The sequence below is a fragment of the Mirounga angustirostris genome, unplaced genomic scaffold (genome assembly GCF_029215605.1).
Source record: "Mirounga angustirostris isolate CCGP_5_RB_7025 unplaced genomic scaffold, mMirAng1.0.hap1 SCAF_11, whole genome shotgun sequence".
Lineage (NCBI taxonomy): Eukaryota > Metazoa > Chordata > Mammalia > Carnivora > Phocidae > Mirounga > Mirounga angustirostris.
Genome location: NW_026991719.1, coordinates 73,245,118 through 73,272,321, shown reverse-complemented (window position 1 = coordinate 73,272,321; position 27,204 = coordinate 73,245,118). Strand labels below are relative to the sequence as shown.

The 27,204-nt window shown below is 34.5% G+C and overlaps 2 protein-coding genes and 1 pseudogene across 3 annotated transcripts in view; all 3 read right to left on the bottom strand.

Moving 5' to 3' along the window:
* Window positions 1–10,452, bottom strand: part of LOC129045959 (NADH dehydrogenase [ubiquinone] 1 alpha subcomplex subunit 5-like) — a 40,774-nt pseudogene extending 30,322 nt beyond the window's left edge.
* Window positions 1–10,454, bottom strand: part of PCDH11X (protocadherin 11 X-linked) — a 583,424-nt gene extending 572,970 nt beyond the window's left edge. The window contains exon 1 of the mRNA XM_064574318.1: window positions 10,319–10,454. The gene's annotated coding sequence lies outside the window, so the exon portion shown is untranslated. The remainder of the gene's footprint in view (window positions 1–10,318) is intronic.
* Window positions 10,455–15,069: 4,615 nt separating this feature from the next.
* Window positions 15,070–21,674, bottom strand: PABPC5 (poly(A) binding protein cytoplasmic 5). 2 transcript variants are annotated; one of them, XM_064574324.1, is made up of 2 exons: window positions 21,538–21,674; window positions 15,070–20,995 (listed from the first exon to the last, which is right to left on the bottom strand). In XM_064574324.1, exon 2 carries the CDS (start codon window positions 20,853–20,855, stop codon window positions 19,707–19,709), a length of 1,149 nt encoding a protein of 382 aa, XP_064430394.1. In that variant the 5' UTR covers window positions 20,856–20,995; window positions 21,538–21,674; the 3' UTR covers window positions 15,070–19,706. The 2 variants fall into 2 exon arrangements, with proteins under 2 accessions (XP_064430394.1, XP_045736144.1); XM_045880188.3 differs by having other exon boundaries at window positions 15,070–20,881; window positions 21,538–21,635.
* Between the last annotated feature and the right edge of the window lie 5,530 nt (window positions 21,675–27,204).

Sequence of the window (27,204 nt, the reverse complement as noted above, 5' to 3'; positions counted from 1 at the left end):
TCATCCAGTTCCACATAAGAAAAAATTTTTGGGAATTTGTGATTGCATTTAACCTAGAAATCAATTTTGTATAATTTCTTTGAATATTAGGCCTTCTAATTTGTGAACATTGTACATATCTCATCTATTTATGTTTTAATAATGCACAATGAAGTGTTTTAATTTTTCTAATTTTCTGTTGGTTGTTTTCTACTTAGATATTTTTGGACTATATAAAATAGTATACTTTTAAAAAAATTTTATTATGTTATGTTAGTCACCATACAAACATCATTAGTTTGGGGTTTTTTTTTAATTTTTATTGTTATGTTAATCCCCATACATTACATCATTAGTTTTAGATGTAGTGTTCCATGATTCATTGTTTGTGCATAACACCCAGTGCTCCATGCAGTATGTGCCCTCCTTAATACCCATCACTGGGCTAACCCATCCCTCCACCCCCTCCCCTCTAAAACCCTCAGTTTGTTTCTTTTCTTTTCTTTTTTTTTTAAGATTTTATTTATTTATTCATGAGAGACAGAGAGAGAGAGGCAGAGGGAGAAGCAGGCTCCCAAGGAGCAGAGAGCCCGATGCGGGACTCGATCCCAGGACCCTGGGATCATGACCTGAGCCGAAGGCAGACGCTTAACCATCTGAGCCACCCAGGCGCCCCCTCAGTTTGTTTCTCAGAGTCCATAGTCTCTCATGGTTCATCTCCCCCTCCGAGTCCCCACCCTTCATTTTTCCCTTCCTTCTCCTAATGTCCTCCATGCTATTCCAAAATGGTATACTTTTAAATTTATATTTTTTGTTTGCATATAGAAAGACAATAATTTTATATTAAAGCTGAGAGCTTTTCCCTTAAGGTCAGGAACACGACAGGGATGTCCACTCTCACCACTATTGTTCAAGATAGTGCTAGAAGTCCTGGCCTCAGCAGTCAGACAACAAAAATAAATAAAAGGCATCCAAATTGGCAAAGAAGCCAAACTCTCTTCACAGATGACATGATACTTTATGTGGAAAACCCAAAAGACTCCCCCTCCAAATTACTAGAACTCATACAGCAATTTGGCAATGTGGCAGGATAAAATATCAGTGCACAGAAATCAGTTGCTTTTCTATACACTAACAATGTAACTGTAGAAAGAGAAATTAAGGAATCAATTCCATTTACAATAGCACCAAAAACCATAAGATATCTAGGAATAAAGCTAACCAAAGAGATACATGATCTATACTCTAGAAATTACAGAACACTTATGAAAGAAATTGAGGAAGGCACTAAAAGATGGAATTTATTTTATTTTATTTTATTTATTATTAATTAATTAATTATTTATTTATTTTATTTATTCTTCCAATAAACATTGTGAAAATGTCTATCCTGCCTAGAGCAATCTACACCTTCAATGCCATCCTTATTCAAATACCATAGTCATTTTTTAAGGAGCTGGAACAAACAATCCTAAAATTTGTAGGGAACCAGAAAACACACTGAATTGCCAAGGGGATGTTGAAAAAGAAAAACAAAGCTGGGGGCATCACAATGCCTGACTTCAAGCTATATTACAAAGCTGTGATCACCAAGACAGCATGGTATTGGCACAAAAATAGACACATAGACCAATGGAACAGATAAGAGACTCCAGAAATGGACCCTCAACTCTATGGTCAACTAATCTTTGACAAATCAGCAAAAAAAATATCCAATGGAAAAAAGTCTCTTCGATAAATGATGTGGGGAAAATTGGACAGCCACATTCAGAAGAATGAAACTGGACCATTCTTTTACACCATACACAAGATAAACTCAAAATAGATGAAAGACATAAATGTGAGATAGGAATCCATCAAAATCCTAGAAGAGAACATAGGCAATAACCTCTTTACCATCGGCCACAGCAACTTCTTTCAAGACATGTCTCCAAAGGCAAGGGAAACAAAAACGAAAATGAACTTTTGGGACCTCATCAAGATAAAAACTTTCTGCACAGCAAAGGGAACAGTCAACAAAACTAAAAGTCAACCCACAGAATGTGAGAAGATATTTGCCAACTGACACTACAGATAAAGGGCTGATATCCAGGACCTATAAAAAACTTCTCAAACTCAACACTCAAAAAACAAATAACCCAGTCAAAAAAAATGGGCAGAAGACATGAACAGACACTTCTCCAAAGAAGACATACAAATGGCTAACAGATACATGAAAAAATGCTCAACATCACTAGCCATCAGGGAAATACAAATCAAAACCACAATGAGATACCACCTTATACCAGTTAGAATGGCCAAAATTAACAAAACAGGAAACAACAAATGTTGGAGAGGTTGTGGAGAAAGGGGAACCCTCTTACACTGTTGGTGGAAAAGTAAGCTGGTACAGTCACTCTGGAAAACAGTATGGAGGTTTCTCAAGAAGTTAAAAACAAAACTACCCTATGACCCAGCAATTGCACTCCTGGGCATTTACCTCAAAGATACAGATGTAGTGAAAAGAAGGGGAACATGCACCCCAATATTCATAGGAGCAATGTCCACAATAGCCAAACTGTGGAAGGAGCTGAGATGTCCTTCAACAGATGAATGGATAAAGATGTGGTTTATATATACAATGAAATATTACTCAGCCATCAGAAAGGATGAATACTTACCATTTGCATCCATATGGATGGAACTGCAGGAGATGCTAAGTGAAGTAAGTCAAGCAGAGAAAGACAATTATCATATGGTTTCACTCATAAGTGGAACATAAGCAATAGCATGGAGGACCATAGGGGAAGGGAGAGAAATCTGAAGGGGGAGAAATCAAAGAGGGAGATGAACCATGAGAAACTATGGACCTTGGGAAACAAACTGAGGGTTTCAGAGGGGAGGGGGTTGGGGGGATAGGGTAATGGGGTGATGGGTACTAGGGATGAGCATTGGGTGTTATACGCAACTAATGAATCATTGATCAAAACTAAATCAAAAACTAATGATGTACTATACAGTGGCTAACAACATAATAAAAAAATAAAATAAACTTATATTCAGTACATATCAGAAATCTAGACGAACCATGAGAGACGATGGACTCTGAAAAACAAACAGGGTTCTAGAGGGGAGGGGGGTGGGAGGATGGGTTAGCCTGGTAGTGGGTATTGAGGAGGGCACATTCTGCATGGAGCACTGGGTGTTATGCACAAACAATGAATCATGGAACACTTCATCTAAAACTAATGATGTAATGTATGGGGATTAACATAAGAATAAAAAAAAGAAGAAAGAAAGAAGAAAGAAAGAAAGAAAGAAAGAAAGAAAGAAAGAAAGAAAGAAAGAAAGAAAGAAAGAAAGAAAGAAAGAAAGAAAGAAAGAAAGAAAGAAAGAAAGAAAGAAAGAAAGAAAGAAAGAAAGAAAGAAAGAAAGAAAGAAAGAAAGAAAGAAATCTAGTTTCTATCCTAATAGTTTTTTTTAAAGATTTTTTTTATTTATTTGACAGAGAGAGAAAGAATGATCAGGGGGAGGGGCAGAGGGAGAGGGAGAAGCAGACTCCCCCACTGAGCAGGGACCCTGAAGTGGGATTCATCCCAGGACCCTGAGATCATGACACAAGTGGAAGGCAGATGCCCAACCAACTGAACCAACCAAGCACCCCCTAATAGTATTTTTTAAAGATTTTATTTATTTGAGAGAGATACAGAGAGCATGAGTGGGGGTGAGGGGCAGAGGGAGAGGGAGAGAGAGAATCTCAAAGAGTCTCCCTGTTGAGTTTGAGCCAGATGTGGGGCTCAGTCTCAGACCCTGAGATCATGACCTGAGTCAAAATCAAGAGTCCTGTGCTTAACCGACTGAGCCACCCAGGCACTCTTATCCTAATAGTTTATTTGCAGATTTATTTGTATTTCTAATCTGCAAAATTATATCTTCTGTACATAATAGTTTTATTTATTTCTAGTCATTTTCCCTTTATATACACATACATATATACAATCATTTATGTATTTATTTATGTTTTACTGAACTACCTAAAACAAATGGTACACTGTCAGATAGAAATGGTTATAGCATAATTCTTGACTTCTTCTTCTGAGAAGGTTGACTTAGAATTAAAAAAAAAAATGGAGACATCTTTAAAGATAGTGTTAATGTTAAATGGGAATGCAGTGAATTCCAAAATGTTATGGAAACAGTCTATGTGTGAAATCATCAAGTCTATCACTTATTTCATTATTGATGGACTCTTTACTAACCCTGAAGTGTTTTTACTACTAACTTTATTTTTACTGTTTTGAATTAGCCTTTTCTTAGTTATACTTGTGTATGCTAAATTTGCTTAATTTTATGTAGCACTGAACCTTTTCAAAAAGAACTGGACTTCTTTATATTGGTGCATTTTCATAGAATACATGAATGTGGTCTATGTAGATATTCTTGGATGTACACAGGTATATAGCCACATAGTAACAACAGGTTACCCTAGGCTTCCTTAGCCATAAAGAATGATTTAATATTATGGACGAAGCTAGGCATATATAGATATTAAGAAGAACAGGGCTTGGAAATCCCTTCAGGATATAATGGTAGTCACAGATGCTTTTCTGGTCTGATCATCAATCCAATACTAATACTGTAAGATAGGGGCAGGAAAATAAAACCTTACTGTACAAAGATTTAATTTCTGGAAGTATAACACAAATTTGAGAAGGGCATATAGATTTTAAAAAATTGATTTGAGCACATATGCGAATTACTTAGATAGTTGCTCATCTCCCTATCAGAGTAATTTTATAGTGGAGCTTTCTATCCCATACTTAAATTGGGAAAGTGAAGATTATTTGATGTATCAAAGACAAAGATCTATAGACTCATGTTTATTGGTGTAGGCCTAATTTTAGGAAAAAAATATACATGCATTATTGGTCATTCTAACATTTTTGTGAATACCGTTCCTCAATTACTAAAGGATAATTATCCCTCCATCCTCTAAAGGACCCAAACCTTTTACTCATAGATAAGATAAACTATATCATAGCTTTAAATGGTACAAGGAGTTAAAAGCACTGTGACTGATTTACCCTAGGCTACAACTTAACAAAAAATCTGAATTTAATTATACACTGTGTTTGTTGTCAAACACACTATCAAATAAGAGAGAATTAATGACCGATTGGGCAAGACTACATATGCTATCATGGTTAGTGGTAAAAAAAAAAAAAATCCATTCTATTTAAAACTTTTTTTTTAATATAAAGAGAAACTTAGGTGATTTTCAAAATTAAAAGGAAAAAAAGATTGCCAATAGTTTATATTTACTGAAGTGATTTTCCCTATCACTAATAGAAATTTGTAAATAGAATATAGTTTAGAAATAGATACAGGTGAAGAAAAAGATACATGAGGTGTCATTTTAATTAACTACTAAACTTTCTTTAGATAGATAAAAATAAGTACCAAAGTATTCTGCTTACTTTGCAGCAAATATAACCATTTGTCTCAGTTCTTGTCATTCCTATAAATAGATTCATGACATGCTTGATTTGTTTATCCATAGTTGCTCTGGAGGCCCCCCGGGTGGCTCAGTCATTAAGCGTCTGCCTTCGGCTCAGGTCATGATCCCAGGGTCCTGGGATCGAGCCCCACATCGGGCTCCCTGGTCTGCGGGAAACCTGCTTCTCCCTCTCCCACTCCCCTTGCTTGTGTTCCCTCTCTCGCTGTGTCTCTCTCTGTCAAATAAATAAATACAAACTTAAAAAAAAAAAGTTGCTCTGTTGGTTAAAATAATTCATTTTACAAATGACTACAGATACCTATTGAGGATAACATCTACATTAACTTCATTCTCAAGTATCTTTATGCTATTTGTGTTTTTTTTTTTTTTTTTGGACAGATTATATAAAATACTATGTTTCCTTCCATATTGGGTGAAAACACAAATTATTTCTTTCAATAATGGTTTTTCCTTAACACTTTTATTCTGTTCAAAATATATTTCATTTGGTAAAACCTTTAAATTTTCATTTCTTTTCCCTTGCAGTTCTGAGTTGTTGTAAATGTTGAAGTCATATTGGCGATTATCTCTACTCCTATAACTGGTTCAAGTACTGTAATTACTTTGACCAGACAACTGCGAAAATCCTCCCTTTCCCCAAACACACAAACACATATAATCAAACACACCCACACACGCATACACACACCCACATGCATGTGTGTACAAACAAGCTTATTTGGCCTAAATGATCCAATAAATATTTGGTGTAATTTGGAAGCCAACATAGAAGAAAGTTTAAAATCAAGGTAAAGCTATGAATTCTGGGTTGGCAGATGATAATTTCATTTGAGTCTCTCCCTTCTTTCTGAATATTATCCTCCATTTCTAACAATAGAAAACCAACAATCAGAAGAGAAACAGGATGTGTGTTTTCAATTACTCAATTAACAAATAGGTACTGCACGCCTTCTATGATCTCTGCTCTGTGGTAGAGGTAGCTCCTTGAGAAAAGCAGATAGGTAAGAGAAGGCCATATTTGAAGAAAGTGAGTTTTTCTAGCATGAAATAGTTAAACTTGCCGACATAAAGCACAGAGTGGGGTGTTCTCATGGCCCTAGGAGAGTGATGAGGCATGGAAATTACTCCAGAGATCTTTAATGAGGGTTTGAAAATGAAATTTACAGCATAATGGAGAACTGTACATATGCAGGTTTTAGGATGGTAATCACTTGTTCAAAAGCTATGAACGACTTTAAGGATACATAAGCAAATTGCCAAAATAGTTTTTAAAAAGCTTTAGAAAGTTAAACCTTGATTAGCAATAGTTGAGAGTGCTTGTTTTAACTACAGTCTCACCAACAGTGACTTATTTTTTCAGTATTACTAATTTGAGAAGTGAAAATGGTATCTCAGTAAATTTGCATTTCTTAATAGTTACCTTGGCTATTGTCACATGTTTGCTATACAATTATTATTTGCCTCTTTTTCTTTCAAGTTGTCTGTATATTTCCCCCACAAACTTTTGCCCATGTGCTCTTATATTGATTTGTGCAATTTCTTTATACAAAATTAAAAATTGTAACCATTGATCTGGCATAATTGGTATGAATATTTACCTGTTTCTAGTTGCCTTTCAATTTTCATCTGGTTAAGAGAAATATAAGAATAAAATATTAATCTAGACAAACTTATTGAGCTTTAATTTTTTATTTATTCCATTTTAAGAACTTTTAAAGTTTATCAATTTTATCCATTATAAAACCATATCTATTAATTAAATAAAATTTATAATATCCAAAAAATATAAAAGTAAGAAAAATACATATTGTTTCTAATTTCAGACAGCCTCATATGCACTATAAATATTTTGTTGAATTTCTTTTCATTGCTTTTTTGTTCTCTGTGGAAAGGTTTTCATGTTGCTGTTGCTTGATTATTAGCAAAATTCATTCTGCCATATTCTATGATATAATCATCACTCTTTCATGTTACATTCTATTAAGTCATGCAGTTCATTTGTTAAACAGATTTTATTTACTATCATTACATATCAGTCACTCTTTTAGGCACTGGAATACAGTTTAGTGGTAGTGGGGTAAGGAACGACAATGGAAATAAACATAAAATATATCACGTTTTTACATGCTGTGAAGAAAAATCAAGTAGGTTAAGTCAGAGGAATAAAGAGTTCAGGAAGGGAGCAGGATTTGCAATTATATACAAAGGTGTGAGAAAAAGCCTTTCTTTTTTTAAAAAATATTTTATTTATTTATTTGACACAGAGAGACACAGCCTGAGAGGGAACACAAGCAGGGGGAGTGGGGGAGGGAGAAGCAGGCTTCCTGCAGAGCAGGGAGCCCAATGCAGGGCTCAATCCCAGGACCCTGGGATCATGACCTGAGCCGAAGGCAGACGCTTAACGACTGAGCCACCCAGGCACCCCAGAAAAAGCCTTTCTTATTTGGTATTATATTAGTTGAGACCAAGTAAATTGATAGAATGAGCCATGCAAATATCTGGATACAGAGAGCTCCAGGTGAAGGGACACAGCAGGAACAAAAGAACTGACATAGGAATGAGCTTGCTATCTGAGAATACTGAAGCAACAACGTGGTGGTAGTGATGTGAGTGAGGGGAAGAAGAGTAAGATATTTAATCAGCAAGGTAAGGTCTTGGTAAGGAGTTTGAACTTCACAGTGTGAGCAGGACCACCAATGGACATTGAAAGCAGGGAAGTTACCTAATCCAACTTATATTTATAAGGAATCACTCAATCAGTTTTGTGAATGGAGTATAGTAAGAAAAGAGTGAGAGCAGGAAGATCTGTTAGGAGACTGATGAAATAATCTAGGTAAGGGATGATGGTGGTTCAGACTAAGCTATTGGCAATAAAAAGGGATAATAAGTCATAAGATTTTGAGTATACTTTCAAGACTTAGACATTATAATTTCCTGACAGACTGGATATGGGATGTGAGAAAAAGAAAAGAGTTAATAATTACTCCAAGGTATTTGGCCCCCAACACCAAGAAAGGAGCTGCCATTTACTGAGATGAAGAAGATACAGGAAGAGTAGACTTAGAGGGTAAGGACATTAAGAGTTTAGTTATTATAAAATCTTTGTAATAATATTTTAAATAGTTTTCTTTATTAAAGACATTCTACATTTTAGTTTTAACTATTTAGAAAATATAAATAAGGAAAAAGAATAAAACCACAAAAATCACCTATAATTTTATAACCAAAGAAAATTACTCAATGTCTCGATGTAACTGTAGTCTTTACACACACACACAAATATAAACATGTTATGTATATAACATTTTTCTTACTAAATTGAGATGCTTTTCATGAGCTGATCATTTCAGATACTCAACATCTAGCATTGGTTTAGATTTTTTTTTCCTAATGAGCCACTTGTACTATGTTCTAGCACATATATGGTTTGACTATTATCATTACTGTTTTACTTGACTTAATTTGTAACTTATTTTACTGAATTATATCAGTTAATAAGTTTTTTATATTATAATTATTACTTATTCTAAGTAGCTAACCTTGGGAAATACTTTATAGGCCAATGTATCTATGCCAGTGATTCTAAATCAGGGGTTGAAAAACTATAACTTGCAGGCCAAATCTGGACAGCCACTTTTTTTCATATAGCCTGCAAGCTAAAAAAGGCTTTTGATAGATGAAGACATTTACAATTGATTTGATGATTGGAAAAAACAACTTTGAACCTTAATTAAGCTAAATGTAATCTCTCAAATTATTTTCATTAGAATTTTATTACCAAAGAATACTCTTTTATCATTGTCATCATTATATTTTGAATTGTGCCAATTTTAAAATGTATGGGATTTTTTTTATATGTAAGTATCCGCATAATATCTTTGATGTTACTTCTTTTTGTTCCCCCAAAGGCTAAAATAATTACTATCTGGCCTTAACAGAAAAAATGTTTGCTGACTCCTGTTCTAGATCTTCCTAAGTGCATAAAAATTACTCAGAGGCTATAAGAAAAATGTAGATTTTTGTTGTTCACCCTACCTTCACCACTCCTACGTCAATTTTGATTCAGTAAGCCAAGGATGAGTATTAGGAATCTCAATTTTAACAGACACCCTAGGTAATTCTGATACACTCTGAACTAAATAAAAAACAAACAAACAAACAAAAAAACAGAATGCCAACTTGCACTGTGCAAATTTTAGTACTGCCTTTGAGCTACATTTGGGCCTGTACTTCACCACTGGCATGCTGGTAAATACCAGTTCATTGTAAAGATCTCATTGGAATGAATTGCCACAGAGACCACACTTGTCTATGATTCTTTCCACCTGTCACCATTTGTGCAGTCATCATCCATTGGAACACAGCACTGTTGGGGAACCAAAACATTGTTTTTGGTCTAGGAGGTCTGTAACTCTTAATTTGAACCTCTATGATAGGGATAGATAGATGCATCATTATTCTTGGGTTCCATACATCAATTCTTATCTCCTTTTTTATTCCCTCTTTATTATTTTATGTATATATGTATGTATGCACATATCCATCCATCCATCCATCCAATCTCCCTTTAAAAGATTAAAAAAATAAAAAAAAAACCACAGGATTTTAATTTTGCTAGAATTAGTACCACCTCCCACCCCAATTACCATGCAAACCTTGAATTTTTGATAGAAATGATATACTATTTATGTCATAGTCAATTTAGAAATCTACCAATGCACCTGGGAAAGACAAAATGTTGTGACATTTGAGTACAAACAACAAAACATAAGGAGCTTTAAAAAATCAAAACATTACAGTACATTCCAGAGTCATTGTTGTTAGAATTTATTGCTGAAATACCTTAATAAGAATTCTGAGAAGTCCTGGGATGCCTGGGTGGCTCAGTCAGATAAGTTTCTTCCTTCAGCTCAGGTCATAATCCTGGGGTCCTGGGATGGAAGCCTGCACTGGGCTCCTTTCTCAGCGGGGAGCCTGCTTCTCTTGGCCTGCTGCTCCCCCTGCTTGTGCTCTCTCTCTCTCTGATGAATAAATAAATAAAATCTTAAAAAAATAATTCTGAGAAGTCCTGAAAGTTTTAGGTAGTACATGTGAAAATAAGAAAGGAAGAAATAATTTATCTTCAGAGACAACTTTAAGCATTAATTATGAACTCTTCTTAATGAAATTTATACAGGTTGCCCCTAGTTCATATTTCTAAGAACCAAACCTTTCCTCTTTTCTCTACTTTCTTGACATTTTCATTGCCTTTTTTGTTTATACTAATGGTGCATCGGAGAAATATGGGTTCCCTGAGTAGATGTGAAGGATTTCCATGGCTTTTTTGCCCTTCTGTGTCCAATACTCACTTCTACATATTTTTTGTGCAAGTTCTCTTTCTGGAGACAATGTATTAATTAGTATTAATTTATTTCTTGTGTTTCTTGTGTTTCAAAACATGTATCTCCAATCCATCTGAAATTATTCTATTTTAATTCAATTTCTAATACTGACTAAAATTATTTAATATAGTGTTCTTAGTTATTCAATGAGCTTTGATTTTGTTTTTTAGGGACAAATTCCATATTGTTTCAAGTAGTTAATTACATTTTCAAGTTCACTCAGAAACCTGATAGATTGCCTTTGCACATTAAGCAAGATAAACAGTTCTACCAGACAATATTCTAAAAATATATGATCCCATGGGGTGCCTGGCTGGCTCATTTGGTAGAGCGTGCAACTCTTGATCTCAGGACTGTGAGTTCAAGCCCTACATTGGGAAAAAAGAAATCTGAAAAAATAAAAATAAAAATGTATGATCCCAGTGAATTAAAACACAATTCTTATAGCCCTAAATCCTTGGCCCCAGATTAGAGATACAATTTCAAACATTCAATTACTTATATGAGAAACTCAGCTTAAATGATTTCTATAGATGAAACTTGTTGTTGAGGAAAAGTTGTGACACTGTTTTTCAGTTTATATTTCATCTTATAAATAGAATATTTGAGGAGACATATTTATCTTTGAGCATTAAAATAGAATATATATATGCATCTCTCACAACCTAAAAAAAATTTTTAAAAGTGCAAATGACCCAGTGGTCTAAGAAAATCATTCTGTCTGAAGTAAAACTATTTTTCTTTTGGAGACTAAAGTGGGAGACATACTTAGTTCATCCATGCTTTTCAATCATCACAGTTTTTTTCATGTATATCAAAATATAATAGAAGTTTCAGAAAACTGTATCTTCCTATGTATTTTTACTCTTTGACTGAGAGGGCTTACATTATTGTGGTATATCCCCATAAAACAACTAAGGGCTACATATAGTTCATTTTAATTGCCTAAGATGCCACTTGAGAAAAGTTGGTTAGTGTCTCTTAGATCATTTCTTGTTATGCTTGGGATGTTGCTTTCACATCTCAAAATTTTTACCACATTAGCAATATATAGTTCTAGTTGTATTACCTCTTTGGTACTCAGATGCTCTGGAGCATGTATACATTATGAAAACACAATCCCAAACAGAGCCCATAGTTTTGTTGTTGGCTTAATTGGCATCATTTTGATATTTACATTTAAGAAGAATATCTTCAGCTAGATACACTCATCCATATATAAACAGTACATGTTCTGCCATCTACTGTGGCTTAACATGCAAGTCCTGAAATTTTATTTCAACAAATTGGCACAAAATTGCATACACACACATCTACTAGAAATGTTTGAGGTAATGTTTAGACAAACTATGTAAACTAAAAATGCCTTATTAAAACGTCTGTGTTCAGCAAAGGATGGAGTTGAGATAAGGTGATGAAGATAAGAGAGTAGAGAGAAGAAGATTAGCACTGATGATTTTTTTAAAGAAATTCACTTATAAATGAAAAGTTCCTGAGGGTTACTATTACTGTAGTAGTCAAATCAATGTTAAGCATAATCATACAGGGGCGCCTTGGGTGGCACAGTTGGTTAAGCATCTGACTCATGATCTCAGGGTCATGAAATAGAGCCCCACGTGGGGGTCCATGCTCAATTCAGAGTCTGCTTGAGATTTTCTCCCTCTCCCTCTGCCTCTCTCACTTGTGCTCTGTCTCTCTCTCTCTAAAATAAATTAATGAATCTTCAATAAAAAAGAAGAACCATACAAACTAAATGAAAACTATTCATGATACTTCATCTTAAAGTAAATATCAAGTCAGGCAGACATTTACTGCCTTTACTCTTAAATGTTTGTAACATTCTAATTACTTTTTATTTATCCATGTCCCTTTTTATTTTTTTTTCCATCTGATTACATTTGTATGTGTATTCTACGAAACAAAACAAACTCGGGGTGCCTGGGTGGCTCAGTCGTTAAGCGTCTGCCTTCGGCTCAGGTCGTGATCCCAGGCTCCTGGGATAGAGCCCCGCATGGGGCTCCCTGCACCGCGGGGAAGCCTGCTTCTCCTTCTCCCCCTCCCCCTGCTTGTGTTCCCTCTCTCGCTATGTCTCTCTCTGTCAAATAAATAAAAAATCTTTAAAAAACAAAACAAAACAAAACAAAAAAACAAAACAAACTCTTAAATATAGAGAACAAACTGGTGGTTGCCAGAAGGGAGGGGATTAGGGGATGGGTGAAATAGGTGAAGGGGATTAAGAGATCCAAACTTTCAGTTATAAAATAAGTAAGTCCTGGAGATAAAAAGTACAGCATAGAAAATACAGTCAGTAACATTGCAGTAACTTTGTATGGTGTATCTATGTCCCTTTTTAAATTATCCTTTGTTTAATTCATAAACCCCATATATTTAAAAAAATTCTTTAATGAATAGAGAAAAACATATTCTTCCTCTTGACTTTCATAACTTTGTCACCATTCCTACCATATTGTAAAAAATCTTCCCTTCATCACAAAAAGTATGATATTTACTCCTTTATTTAAGGAAATTAATATATAATAAGTTTCTCTGCCATAAAATAAATTAGACATATATTTTGTGTTTCCTAAAGCACTGGAAAAGAAAAGCTTGCAAATTCTTCTCTATGTTTTACTCAGGTATGTAGTCTGTCCAAAATCCTCAGAAAGGTGATTTAAAACACAGGAAACAATAGATGTTGGCAAGAATGTGGAGAAAGGGGAACCCTCTTACACTGTTGGTGGGAATTCAAACTGGTGCAGGCACACCAGAAAACAGTATGAAGTTTCTTCAGAAAGTTAAAAATAGAACTACCCTATGATCCAGCAATTGCACTACTAGGTATTTACCCAGGGATACAAAAATACTGATTCAAAAGAACACATGCACCTACTGTTTATAGCAGCAATATCAACAATAGCCAAATTATGGAAAGAGCCCAAATGTCCATCAGGTGATGAATGGATAAAGACGTGTTATATATGTACAATGGAATATTACTCAGCCATAAAAAAGAATAAAATCTTGCCATTTGCAATGACGTGGAAGGAGTATTATGCTAAGTGAAATAAGTCAGTCAGAGAAAGACAACCATATGATTTCACTAATATGTGGGATTTAAGAAACAAAACAGATGAACATAAGAGGGGAAAAAAAAAAGAAGCAAACCATACAACAGACTTTTAAATATAGAGAAAAAACTGAGGGTTGTTGGAGGGGAGGTGAGCAGGCGGATGGGTTAAATGGGTGTTGAGTATTAAGGAAGGCGCTTGTTGTGATGAGCACTGGGTGTTATATGTAAGTGATGAATCACTAAATTCCCCTGGAAACTAATATTGCACTATTTGTTAACTAACTGGAATTCAAATAAAAACTTGAAACAGGGATACCTGGGTGGCTCAGTCAGTTAAGCATCTGCCTTCTGCTCAGGTCACAATCCTGGAATCCCGGGACTGAGCCCCATATCAGGCTCCCCACTCAGCGGGGAGTCTACTTCTCCCTCTGCCCTTCACCCTGCTCATGCTCTCTCTCTCATTCTCACAGTCCCTCATAAATAAATAAATAAATTAATTAATTAAAAAAAAAACCCCTTGAAACAACAAAAAAATAGTTGTTTACACCCAAAGAAAGTGAAAATGCTAATTCCAAAAGATAAATGCACCCTACGTTTATTGCAGCATTATTTACAATGGCCAAGATATGGAAGCAACCCAAGTGTCCATCCATAGATGAATGGATAAAGAAGATGTGGTATATATACACAATGGAATATTACTCAGCTGTAAAAAGAATGAGACCTTGCCATCTGCAACAACGTGAATGGACCTACAGAGTATTATACTAATTAAATCAAAGACAAATACCATATGATTTCACTTATATGTGGAATCTATAAAACAAATGAATAAACAAATAAACAAATAGATTGTTAAATACAGAGAACAAATGGGTGGTTGCCAGAGGGGAGATGGATAAAATAGATGAAGGGGATTAAAAGGTACAAACTTCCAGTTATAAAGTAAGTCCTGGAGATGAAGTGTACAGCATAGGGAATGTAGTCAATAATTTTGTAATAACATTGTTCAGTGACAGATGGTAACTACACTTACCATGGTGAGCACTGAGTAATGTATAGAATTGTTGAGTCAATATGTTGTGCACCTGAAACTAATATAATTAGTATGTCAATTTGCTTAAAAAAAGGAGTTGCTTGCCATCCTGTGTAAATTTGCTTAAAATTACTTTTTAAATGTTCCTAAATATTGATTTAAAAAGTCATTGATTTCCCAAAAGTACAATTTACCCTTTTGGAAGTTTTAAACCAATCTCCAAACTTGTAAAATTATTTATTCTACATTACAGAAGGCTTACTGTTTATGCAAAAGATGCCAACATCTGGTATTTCCCTTACTAGTTCTAAAACAAAGAAACTAATTTACTCTGATAACTGAGACAGTCATGACATATATCCTCATTCATCTCTTCTCTTGCATGTCTTTTTAAAGAACTTAATATTTTCTTAATTAAATAAAATACAAAGGCTCCAAACTTTTGTTGAGAAATTTAATGCAAACATTAATCATTTTTGGTTGCCAAACGGGAAATCTTTTAAAATTGACTTTGACTTTTGAGGGTGAAAGTACTTGGAGTTTTTTTTTTTTTTTTTAAGTTTCATAGTAATTATATCCTCAGTATTTGTACATTGATTTAGGTCTTTCTCAGATTTCCAGTGGTAGCTAGATTATCTAACTACTTACCATGATCCTTTGGAGCCAAGTGAGATACATTAACTTTCTTGAGGCTCCAAGAAACCATTTGCTAGGTCATACTTATGGGAAGTAATGCCCTAAAACATGTAAGAAACAATTAATTTCACATGCATTAGTATTAGTCTTTCAGGGGTTATTGCAATCATTTGATTTAATGTAGGAGCAGGACCTTGTGGAATAGTCTTGGTCTTGAAGCAACATCCCATTAATTTATTTAAAAAATGTTTCTATACAAATAGACTTTCATTTGAGTTTGCCAATTCTTAGAAGCTTTGTCTAAGATAAACTCATCAATCAATTCTTGAACAATAATGAAAAGGAAAGCATGAGAAGTATAAAGTATTGATAACACCTTAATGGTATAAGCACTAGTCTATGTCACCAGTAACACTATGTTAGAAGCAGCAATCTATGTAACTAATCAGTTCTCAATTATTTCTTCATGGGATGAAATTTAATAAAAATGGCTTATTCTGTAATTCATTTCTCTTGTGAAATTCTGAGAAGAGAATTGAAAAGCAAACAAATGGAGGGATAATTCAACAACTAATCATGGAATGCTAACTAAACTCTGGGTATTACTGTAGGTGCTGGGAACACATGTATCATCTATATTCAGTCATTTATTGATACTTTCTGACTAGTCCCTTAAATTAGGCCATTTATAGGTAAGATGGTATTCACACCATTCCTAAATATTCCCTTAAAGACACAGTATTCTTAGTTATTTTTCCCCTGTGCTGAAAATATCTTACACATGTAACATTTTATTTTTTCCCCTTAACCATAGATACAACCAGAAAGGCACCAGTATGTATGACATTTTCTGTACAGAAAAGTCTCACCAAAATAACCTTTAATATGATGGTTTACAATCACAAAGCAACATTCTTTTTTTTTTTTTAAGATTTATTTATTTTAGAGAGAGAGAAAGAGAGTGGGGGGGATGGGCAGAAGGAGAGGGAGAGAGAAACTTAAGCACTGAGCACAGAGCCCAAGGCAGGGCTCTATCCCAGGATCCTGAGATCAGGACCTGAGCTGAAACCAAGAGTCAGACACTCAACCTACTGCGCCACTCAGGCACCCCACAAAGCAATGTTCTTAATTTTCTTCTCCCTGGGTACATCTGAAGTTTGTACAGTGACTTTTTTTAAAAGCTAAAAAAACAAAAAACAAAACAAAACAAAAAACTTGTGTTGAACAGTCCATTCTTAAGTTTACCATGAAAATTGATGGTATTGTTTTACTAATTTTTACTAATTATCTTGTGCTAGGAAATGTTTTTAATGCCTTTTCACCAATTTAAGCTGTTCAGTTGTTTTGCTCCCCCTTCGAAGCCTTAATTATTAGTCTATTAAATGTAGTTAAAAATGAAAAGCACAGGATTGGAAAACTACCGAGGTGTTTGTGTTCAAATAGAGATTACCTTTCCTTTATCTTTTCCCCCTTTTTACCAACTAAATTTAGAGTTTTTGACTATTTTGCAGTGTCCTAACGTATGTTTTAACTGTCCTTGGACATATTTTAATTAGTCCTTTATTTATACTGTCTGACTTCTTGAAAATAGTAATTATTTACTATTATTTACTATTATTAAAATACTTGAATAATTTCCCAAATTGTATTAAATACTTATACTTGAAGATTTTTACCTACTAGAAATCTTTCGTGATTTATACTGAATCAAAGCATTCGTCAAGGTTTTAAGTTAACACTAACACTTCAAGATTATAAATTTAAATAAAAACTGGTAATGGGTAAAAAGGAGTAGAGAGTACGTATGGTAAATAATTACCAAAGTAACTATTTTAAATTTATTTGTTTGCATTGTTTTCATATATTTTAATGATCACAAGGGTATAAAGCAAGTGGGCTCAGAAAATATGAAAAATTATATCCCATTAGTTTTTAGTTTTACTTTTGTCAATTTAAGTAAAGAATATATCTTGAATGTTTTTTTCAGAATTTTGATACATATATCAATATAATGTGCATTTTAATTTTTCTAGCAGACTTAAGCTTTTATATGCTATAGATATTTTTTCTCAAGCTCATATAACTCATACTGTTTTAAGCAAGGAAGTTAATCACAACATTGTTTATAGATGTAGAAAACATTGAAAAACATAAATCTTATTCAATAATGTGCTACTTAATCTATAGTACATCCATATAATGGAATACTGTGCAGTCACTAAAATGATGATACAGATCGATATTTATTGACATAAAAAGATTATGTTTTAGTTTACAATTTAACAAAACACAGTACCTATAGTATGTTTTCTGTTTGTTTGTAAAATATTGTGTGTATACATAGGAGAAAGGGCATGGAAGTATATGTATGCATTGAAAACACTAATAGTGGTTATCTCTGTCCTGTGGAAATTTTACTTCTCTATAAATGTCTGCATTGTGTACATTTTTTAAATGAGCATGTATTATGTATATGATCAACAAAAACAGTGATTTCCATTTGAAAATACTTGATAATGAATATAAATGTAATTTCTGGATAAACAGTTACACAGAAACAGATTTTTCCCATTATTTTATGGGCACATAGCTAACAAAAGTGTTAATAAAATTATATATTTATATTGCATTATGTATGTAACCTAAGATTTCTATATAACATAATAAAAGCCAATTAAGAATAGAGACAAAACATTTTCTTACGGTTGGATCTGTGATATGAGTGAATCCTATTTTTAAAAAGTAATTATTTAAGTTTTACACAAATTAAGTAATAATTTCTCTACTTCCAAAATGGATTTGAACACCCACATATTAAATGAAAGGCAATCTAAAGAAAACATAAAAGTAAGTATAATATGGATGGAAGGTAGATGGGTGGGGAAAAGAGGGGACTACAAGTAAAATATGGAAAATCCATAATCAAGAAATTACAGGCTAAATAATGTAACTGCAATATAGAACAGAACATTTTGTCACAACTTCCAAGCAGCCAGACATAAAGAGAACCATACTGGATTAATAGCTCTCATATAATAGACGGAGGCATATGATTTAATCAAGAGAGGCAAGGTTTTCCTTACTTTTGATACATATGTGAATATTATCACAGGGATGTATTAAAAAATTTACAAGAGATAATGACAAGTTTAATATTGAAGATATTCTTCAATGTAGTTTTTCAACATCACTATATGGATTATTTACCCTTATATTGACACTTTATAGAGGCGGAGGTAAAATTTTAAAATTATCTATAGGTAAAGGCAATTCAGTGCACTTATTCATCTTTTTCATTATTTTAACATGACCCATCTATACTACTAAAGAATTTAAAAAAATGAGTGGCAAGAATGCTCCTTAGACGTCCTCATATATTAAATCTCTCAGATTTTTAAGGTGAAACTCATTTTAATAATGCTTTAAGTGTTAGTTTCCTAAGGTACTGATTGAGAAAACACCAATATGTTTATTTCTCTGGGCATGAAGTTAAAGAAAACTCCCGACACTTAGTCAAAGTCACTGCCAACTCTGTGGTATGCCCACAATATATTAGAAAAGGGGAAAAAAAAGTATAAATAAAGAAACTCACATCTCTTTAAAATAACATTCACTTTAAATAATAAGGTAAAATTATGCACAAATGTTAAGTGGATCACATACATTTTCGCCTGCTCTACTGATTTCTCAAAAAGAAAGTCAGAAGTTTTATGTGTGATAGATTCAGAAATAATGTCCATCTTGAGAATATTTTCACAGAAGCAATTACATTAGTATTATAACTGGAATAAGGAAGGAACCTATGTTCAACCAATTACCTTACCTGGACTGGTTTAGGAAAAAAAACAGTATGTGGAGGGATGAATTTTATTCTACATATTTCTAAGGATATTTTATCAAAAAATAGTACAAAATGACAGTTTTACAATTAGAAATTACGTTCTTCACTAAAATGAACAAGGTTTTCTAGTTTTACTTTTTTTTTTTTCCAAAAGAAAATATTCACTTAAAAAAAAATAACCTGGAATAAAATAACCTCTTATCACAAAGTAGCCCAAACTAAGTAGGCACCAGCTTAAGGCTGAAACAAATTGAGCATTCTTATTCTCACCACCTGCGCCTGGCCTGGCCCAGGGTAACATGCAGGGGCTTGGAGCCCACTGTGCGACCATTCATCTCATCCACTGCTTTGGTAGCATCTTCAAAAGAGGAGAAGCAGACAACACCAAACCCTTTGCCTTGCCCTACTTCCACCATCACTTTGGCCCGGCTAATTGATCCAAAGGAAGAAAATTCCTCCTTCAGTTTTTCATCATCGATGGTCTCATCCAGGTTCTTAATATAGATAGGCACCCCCGGAGGCCGACTTTTTTCTTTTAATCTCAGCCGTTCAAATCTTCGTCTTAACTCAGCCAATCGTTCAATTTTCTTCTGTGCTCGCCCTACATATAGAACTTTCCCATTGATGGATTTTCCATGCAGGTCTAATACAGCTTTTTGGGCAGCCTCGTGTGTCTCATACCTCACAAATCCAAAGCCCTTAGATTTCCCACTGGCATCTCTTATTACCTTAACACTCTCAGTTGGCCCATATCCACTAAAGATTTCCTTCAGTTTTTCGTCATCCATGTCATCTCCAAAGTTTTTAACAAAAACATTGGTGAAAGTTGCTCTATCCCTGGTTCTGACTTCAGCTGCCCGCTCTTCTGGGAATTTGAATCTGCCAACATACACCTGGCGGTTATTAAGCCGCACTCCATTCATGTGCCAGATGGCTCTGTTGGCAGCAGCCAGGCTGTCAAAGTGCACATAGGCATAACCCTTAGAGCCATTGTCATCACATACGACTTTGCATGAGAGAATGTTCCCAAAAGCAGAAAATAAATAAAAAAGGGCCCTATTGTCTATAGATTTATCCAGGTTTTTGATGAATATATTTCCAACTCCAGACTTTCTTAAGCGATCATCTGGCTGAGACCACATGAGGCGGAAAGGTTTGCCATTAATCAAATCAAAATTCATGGTATTCAGGGCCCACTCAGCATCTGCAGGAAAGCGGAAGTTAACATAGCCATAGCCCAGGGGGCTGCGGGTGACAGGGTCACGGCAGATTCGGGTGAAGCGCAGAGGGCCAGCAGGCCTGAACTTTTTATAAAGCATGTCCTCCGTGACATCTGGGTCCAAGTCACCCACGTACAGGGCAGCCTTTAGGTACTTCTTTTTCTTGCCAGCAGGATTAGGCTCTCCACTCCCCATCTTTCTGAGTACAGGGAGGTGGCTCTCTTGGGAGAGAAAAGAAGGCTGATTTCTCTAAGCTATGGGCCAAGCAGCTGTTCACAAACAGAAGAAAGCCAAGGAGAAGGAAGCTAAAAGCAGACTCAGAATCACTGTTGAGGCTGAGAAAATGAAGTTCAGAAACAGCTGGTCAGCAGGTTCAGAACAAACACATCAGACAAAAATGCATCCCAATAACGAATCTGTTCTAAGGGGACTTATAATTTCCACCCATTAAGATTTAAAATCTGTTTCAAAAGCCAGTAGAAGAAAGAAATTTCCTGTTCCCCATTTAATTGTAAGAAATCATCAGGCAGCTGGCTGTCACCCCACATCCAGCATTGCAGACAGAGGCCTCGAGACCTGTTTTCTGCATAAACATAGGCCTAGAGCTCCTGTTGGCTTAAAATTCTATTAACATGGGCAGGGGCGAAACGTGTATTCCTCCGCCGGCTGCCTGGCCGGTCTCAGGCGGGCTCTCAGCTAACTAAGGCCGCTAAACACACTCAGCGTCAGCAAAAGGGCAGACTAAACACTTGGTGCGCTGGGGCCGGAAGGCAGGCTGCAGACGGCGGATTAGATCGCACAGAAAGACAGACAGACAGACACACGCGCTGGAGACGGGAGACCGCCCAGATACCCCAGATGCCCACCGGGTACGGACCGAGTGACGCGCGGTAATTTCAGCAGTCTGAGACTCGCGGCAGGTCCGGAGGGACTGACTGGCAGACACGCACTGGGTCAGCTCAGGCGGGAGGCGGTTCCGGACAGATGCGGGGCGGAGTCAGAGGAGAAGGGCAGATGCGCAGCGGGCGGGCAGAGCAGGGACCATGGACGTGGATTGCTCTCCGCAGGACAGACCGACCCAAGGACGAAAACCATTTAGCTGTGGTAGGGCGGGCGGGGCGTGAGGAAACCCGGAACCCTGCTAAGTAACTTCCCGCTTCCTCTGTGCCAAGATTTAAAAAAAAAAAAAAAAAAAGCTTTTTCAGTATTTTTCTTTATTTTAAGATTTTATGTTTTTATTTATTATCTTAAAATATTAATTTTAGGCTGCTGATCCCAAAATCAAAGCAGGAGGTGATCACCTAGGCAGAAGGAACTCTCATACTTTTTTTAATAAAAAAATAATTCCCAATACTATTTCTGCTTAGGAAATAAGATAAAGGGTTGCATACTTTCCTGAGTTAATTGGAAAGTCAGAATTGACAGCTATACTGGATTCCCATTACAGTGCTACATGGTCACAGGGTCAAATAAAACACAGGGCCATGTTGTGTTTGGCCTTTATCCTTACTCCATTAAATTCCAGCATAATGATCACATTATCCCCAGGTAGTAGGCAGAATTCTTTTCACTGCTCCAGTAATACTAAGATTTTAATGACTGGAGAACCATAAAATGGCTTTTTATGATACCTTGTGTCACAAAACGTTGAAAATGTGCTGTCTTCATAATCACATATTACAAAATCTTACTGAAAGAGATAAAAGCTGCAGAATCAATACAAAATGTATGATTAATGTTCACAGATGAAATAAATATGTAAAAATATAGTCACTTTATGCATTAATTACTGATTATTTTTTAAGTTTTTATTTAAATTCCAGTTGGTTAACACAGTGTAATATTAGGTTCAGGTGTACAATATAGTGAGTGATTCAACACTTCCATACAGCACCTGGTGCTCATCACAAGTGCACTCTTTAATCCCCATCACCAATTTAACCCATCCCCCACTCACCTCCCCTCTGGTAATCATCAGTTTGTTCTCTATGGTTAAGAATCTGTTTCTTGGTTTGCCTCCCATTCTTTTCCTTTTCCCCTTTGCTCATTTGTTTTGTTTCTTAAATTCCACATATGAGTGAAATCATATGGTATTTGTCTTTTTCTGACTGACTTATTTCCCTTAGCATAATATTCTCTAGCACAATCCATGTCTTTGCAAATAGCAAGATTTCATTCTTTCTTATGGTGGAGTTATAGTCCATTGTATATATACAATCTTGTATACAATATATATAATATTCATATATATATATACCACCTCTTCTTTATCCATTCATCAGTTGATGGACACTTGGGTTATTTCCATAATTTGGCTATTGTAGATAATGCTGCTATAAACTTCGAGGTGCATGTATCCATTTGAATCACTATTTTTGTATTCTTTGGGTAGATACCTAGTAGTACAATTGCTGAATCATAGGGTAGTTCTATATTTAACTTTTTGAGGATCCTGCATACTGTTTTCCAGAGTTTCTGCACCAGTGTGCATTTCCACCAACAATGCAAGAGGGTTCCTCTTTCTGCACATTTTCACCAACACCTGTTGTTTCCTGTATTGTTGCTTTTAGCCATTCTGACAAATGTGAGTTCATATCGCAATGTAGTTTTGACTTGTATTTCCCTGATGATCAAGGATGTGAGCATTTTCTCATGTGTCTGTTGGCCATCTGTATGTCATCTTTGGAAAAGTTTCTATTCATGTTTCTGCCCATTTTTAAATTTGATTATTCATTTTTGGGGTGTTGATTTGTACAAGTTCTTTATATATTTTAGATACTAACCCTTTATCAGATATGTCATTTGCAAATATCTTCTCACATTCCAAAGGTTGCCTTTTAGTTTTGTTGATTGTTTCCTTCACTGTACAGAATCTTTTTATCTTGATGAAGTCCCAATTGCTTATTTTTGCTTTATTTCCTTTGTCTCAGGAGACATATCTAAAATGAATTTGCTATGGCCTATGTCAAAGAGGTTACTGCCTGTGTTCTCCTTTAGGATTTTTATGATTTCAGGTTTCACATTTAGGTCTTTGATCCATTTTGAATTTATTTTTGTGTATGGTGTAAGAAAATGGTCCAATTTCATTTTTTGCTCGTTGCTGTCCAGTTTTCCCGCTGTTATTTGTTGAAGAGACTGTCTTTTTTCTATTGGATATTCTTTCCTGCTTTGCTGAAGATTAATTGACCATATAGTTGTGGGTTCATTTCTGGGTTTTCTATTATGTTTTATTGATCTGTGTGTCTATTTTTTGTGCCAATACCATATTGTTTTGATCACTATAGCTTTGTAATGTAACTTGAAGTCCAGAATTGTGATGTCTCCAGACTTGCTTTTCTTTTTCAAGATTGCTTTGGCTATTTGGGGTCTTTTGTGGTTCCATACAAATTTGGGGATTGCTTATACTAGCACTATGAAAAATGCTGATGATATTTGATAGGGATTTCATTAAATGTGAACATTGCTTTGGATAGTATAGACATTTTAACAATATTTGTTCTTCCAATCCATGAGCATGGAATGTCTTTAATTATGAATTTCAACATGAGTTTTCAACTTTAAACCATGGCAAGAAACAATGTTATAAGCTTAGACTCAACTCAGGTTTCCCACTATATCTCTCTCCTTAAAGTTTGTGAGAAATTGTTTTGGAAAGGAGTGTTTCCCTCTCTTTGGAAAATCATCAATGTCTATAACACACAGCTCCTCATCTAGTCCCTTCCACAACCCCTCCCTTCTAAAAGAAAATCCAAACAAAACTTATATCAATACTATTATGCTGGAAAAGATCCTGACAATAACAAAGAATGCAAGTGAAGGACATCACCCCAAAGGATGTTGTTTTAAGAAGAAATTATTATAATAACAGGCTAAATTCATGTGGTGCTTCATTTTTTACATCTTACATTTTCTATTAGACTGTGTAGCTGACTAAAGATAATAATTTACCCTCATTATTTACTCAAATATTTAGTAATTTTCTTTATTGAGCTCTTTTGCTTGCTTTATAGGATTCTTGCTTAGGTAGGACATGGAGACCATGTGAGAAAAGGCAAATACAAACAAAAAATATAATAGAGATAGACTAATAAAAACTAGTATTACAGTATAACCACAGTGACCAACATGTAGAAACACTTGTGAACACCTGCTTAGCTTATTGTATTTTGAAAAAAAATAAAATAAAATAAACACCTTTCCTCGTGACTTTAGTTAACAATGGGCTACAATTTTGGACTGTTTTTATTTTTCTTATTTAAAAATATTATTTTACTGCAAATATTATATTAAAATAACACAAATCCAAGCGAATTCCCACAATATTATCGCTGAGTCAAATCAATATTTTATTTTTATGTAATCGTCTACATGTTTTCCATATTCCAATTCATTTGTGCATATTTTCTCTAAGATTATAGATATGTTTGGGTTGTTAAAAATAATTATTTTCAAGATAAACTCCTTTCTACACTTATTTCCTATTTTGGGGTCATTAAAGTATAGACATTCTAAACTATAGTGAACTTTTTATTGGGTCAAAAATCAGAAATCTAGAACTGCTTTGAAATGAGTGAATTTTAGTAGTGTTCCCTCTGCTAAGTGGAAGTTTATGGGGGAAAAAAAAAGTTTTTACCTGTAATTTGTTTAATCCTTTTAAAATTTAAATTGAGAAGAATCTATAAAATGAAAATTAGATATAGAACATTTCTCTGTCATTATTATTATATATTAAAGGGAAGTTTATAGCCTATTATAAATATGATTCATATATGAAATCCATTAAAAATCCCCATCCAGATTCCTAAGGCAATCGGTTGAAGCACATCTGAGTCTTTACAAATTTGAGAAATGTTTTGCATGAGAAAAGAATCCTGAACAACTGGCATTCTAAGTGTATCTCATCACATGTTGTTATTTACAGTTAATAGCAAAGTGTCAGCATGCGTGGAAGAAAAGGAAAGTTGGGAATTTATTTTTCAGCTTTGTCTTAACAGGCACTTGATTCTGTGTTTCCAGTTAAAAGTATCAGCAGTACATATTGCTGAGACTTCACGATGAAACTAAATTTGCTGCTTTCTTGAGTGAAATCTGGGATGACTGAAAAAAATATTATAAAGTTAAAACTTCATTACCTAGTATTTGACTAATATTTTTTTAGATACAGGAAAATTTCAAGAAAACAATTTGACGTTGAGAATGTGATACAAACAGGCATTTTTATAGTAGGTTTTGGAGCCAGTAGTGATTCTTCTTTTCTATTTCCAAAAATTTTATCCTGATAATCATGAAGGACATTGATAAGATTATCAAAGAATTATTAATTTGTGTTTATTAGAATATACTTACTAAAGTGAGAAAGTGGCCAAAACTAGAAAAGTTTCAAAAGAGTTTACAATGGAACAGACTTAATTACTCAGCCATCAAAAATAATGAAATTTTGCCATTTACAATGATGTGGATGGAGCTAGAATGTATTATGCTAAGCAAAATAAGTCAGATAAAGACAAATACCATGTGATTTCACTCATATGTGGAACTTAAGAAACAAAGCAGATGAACATATGGGAGGGGAGGAAAGACAGAGTTTAACAAACCGTAAAAAACTCTTAGAGAACAAATTCAGGGTTGATGAAGGGAAGTAGGTGGGGGAATGGGCTAAATGGATGATGGGCATTGAGGGCACTTGTTATGATGAGCACTGGGTGTTGTATTTAAGTGATGAATCACTGAATTCTACTCCTGAAACTAGTATTGCACTGCATGTTAACTAACTAGAATTTAAATAAAAATTTGAAAAAAAAAGAATGAGGCGTATTTGTATGTGCTGAATAGAAAGTTTTTGAGAATATTTTATTTAATGAAAAATGCAAAGTACTGAAAAAAGAATTAATGCTAAATTGTTAATAATTCAGAATGTCTTATTCTTCAATATTTAACCAAAATTTCAGTATTTTTAAATTATAGAACTATTTTAGATATTCAAGGCAGTAACTATAATTCATACATTTATAACCCTAGGAGATTTGTGGAAAATTAAGACAAATGTATTAGTTTAATATATTTTCTTTTTTTCATTTGTAACATGAACTAAATCTCTGTTGAATAAAAAGTCATATCCTTTTGATTCTAGCCATTTTGAAACGTGTAAGGTAATATCTCATTGTGGTTTTGATTTGCATTTTCCTAATGGTTAGTGAAGTTGAACATCTTTTCATGTGCCTGTTGGCCATGTGTATGTCTTCTTTGCAAAAAAAAAAAATCTCTATTCAGGACTTCTGCCCATTTTTAATGGTATTATATATATATTGGTGTTGAGTTGTGTTTTTTGTATATTTTGGATATTAACCCCTTAGCAGATATCATTTTCAAATATCTTCTTCTATTCAGTAGGTTACCCCTTTATTTTGTTAATGGTTTCCTTTGCAGTGCAAACACTTTTTGTTTTGGTGTAGTCCCATTAGTTTATTTTTGCTTTTGTTTCCATTGCCTGAGGAGACATACATAGAAAAATATTGCTAAGGACAATGTCAAATAAATTATGGCT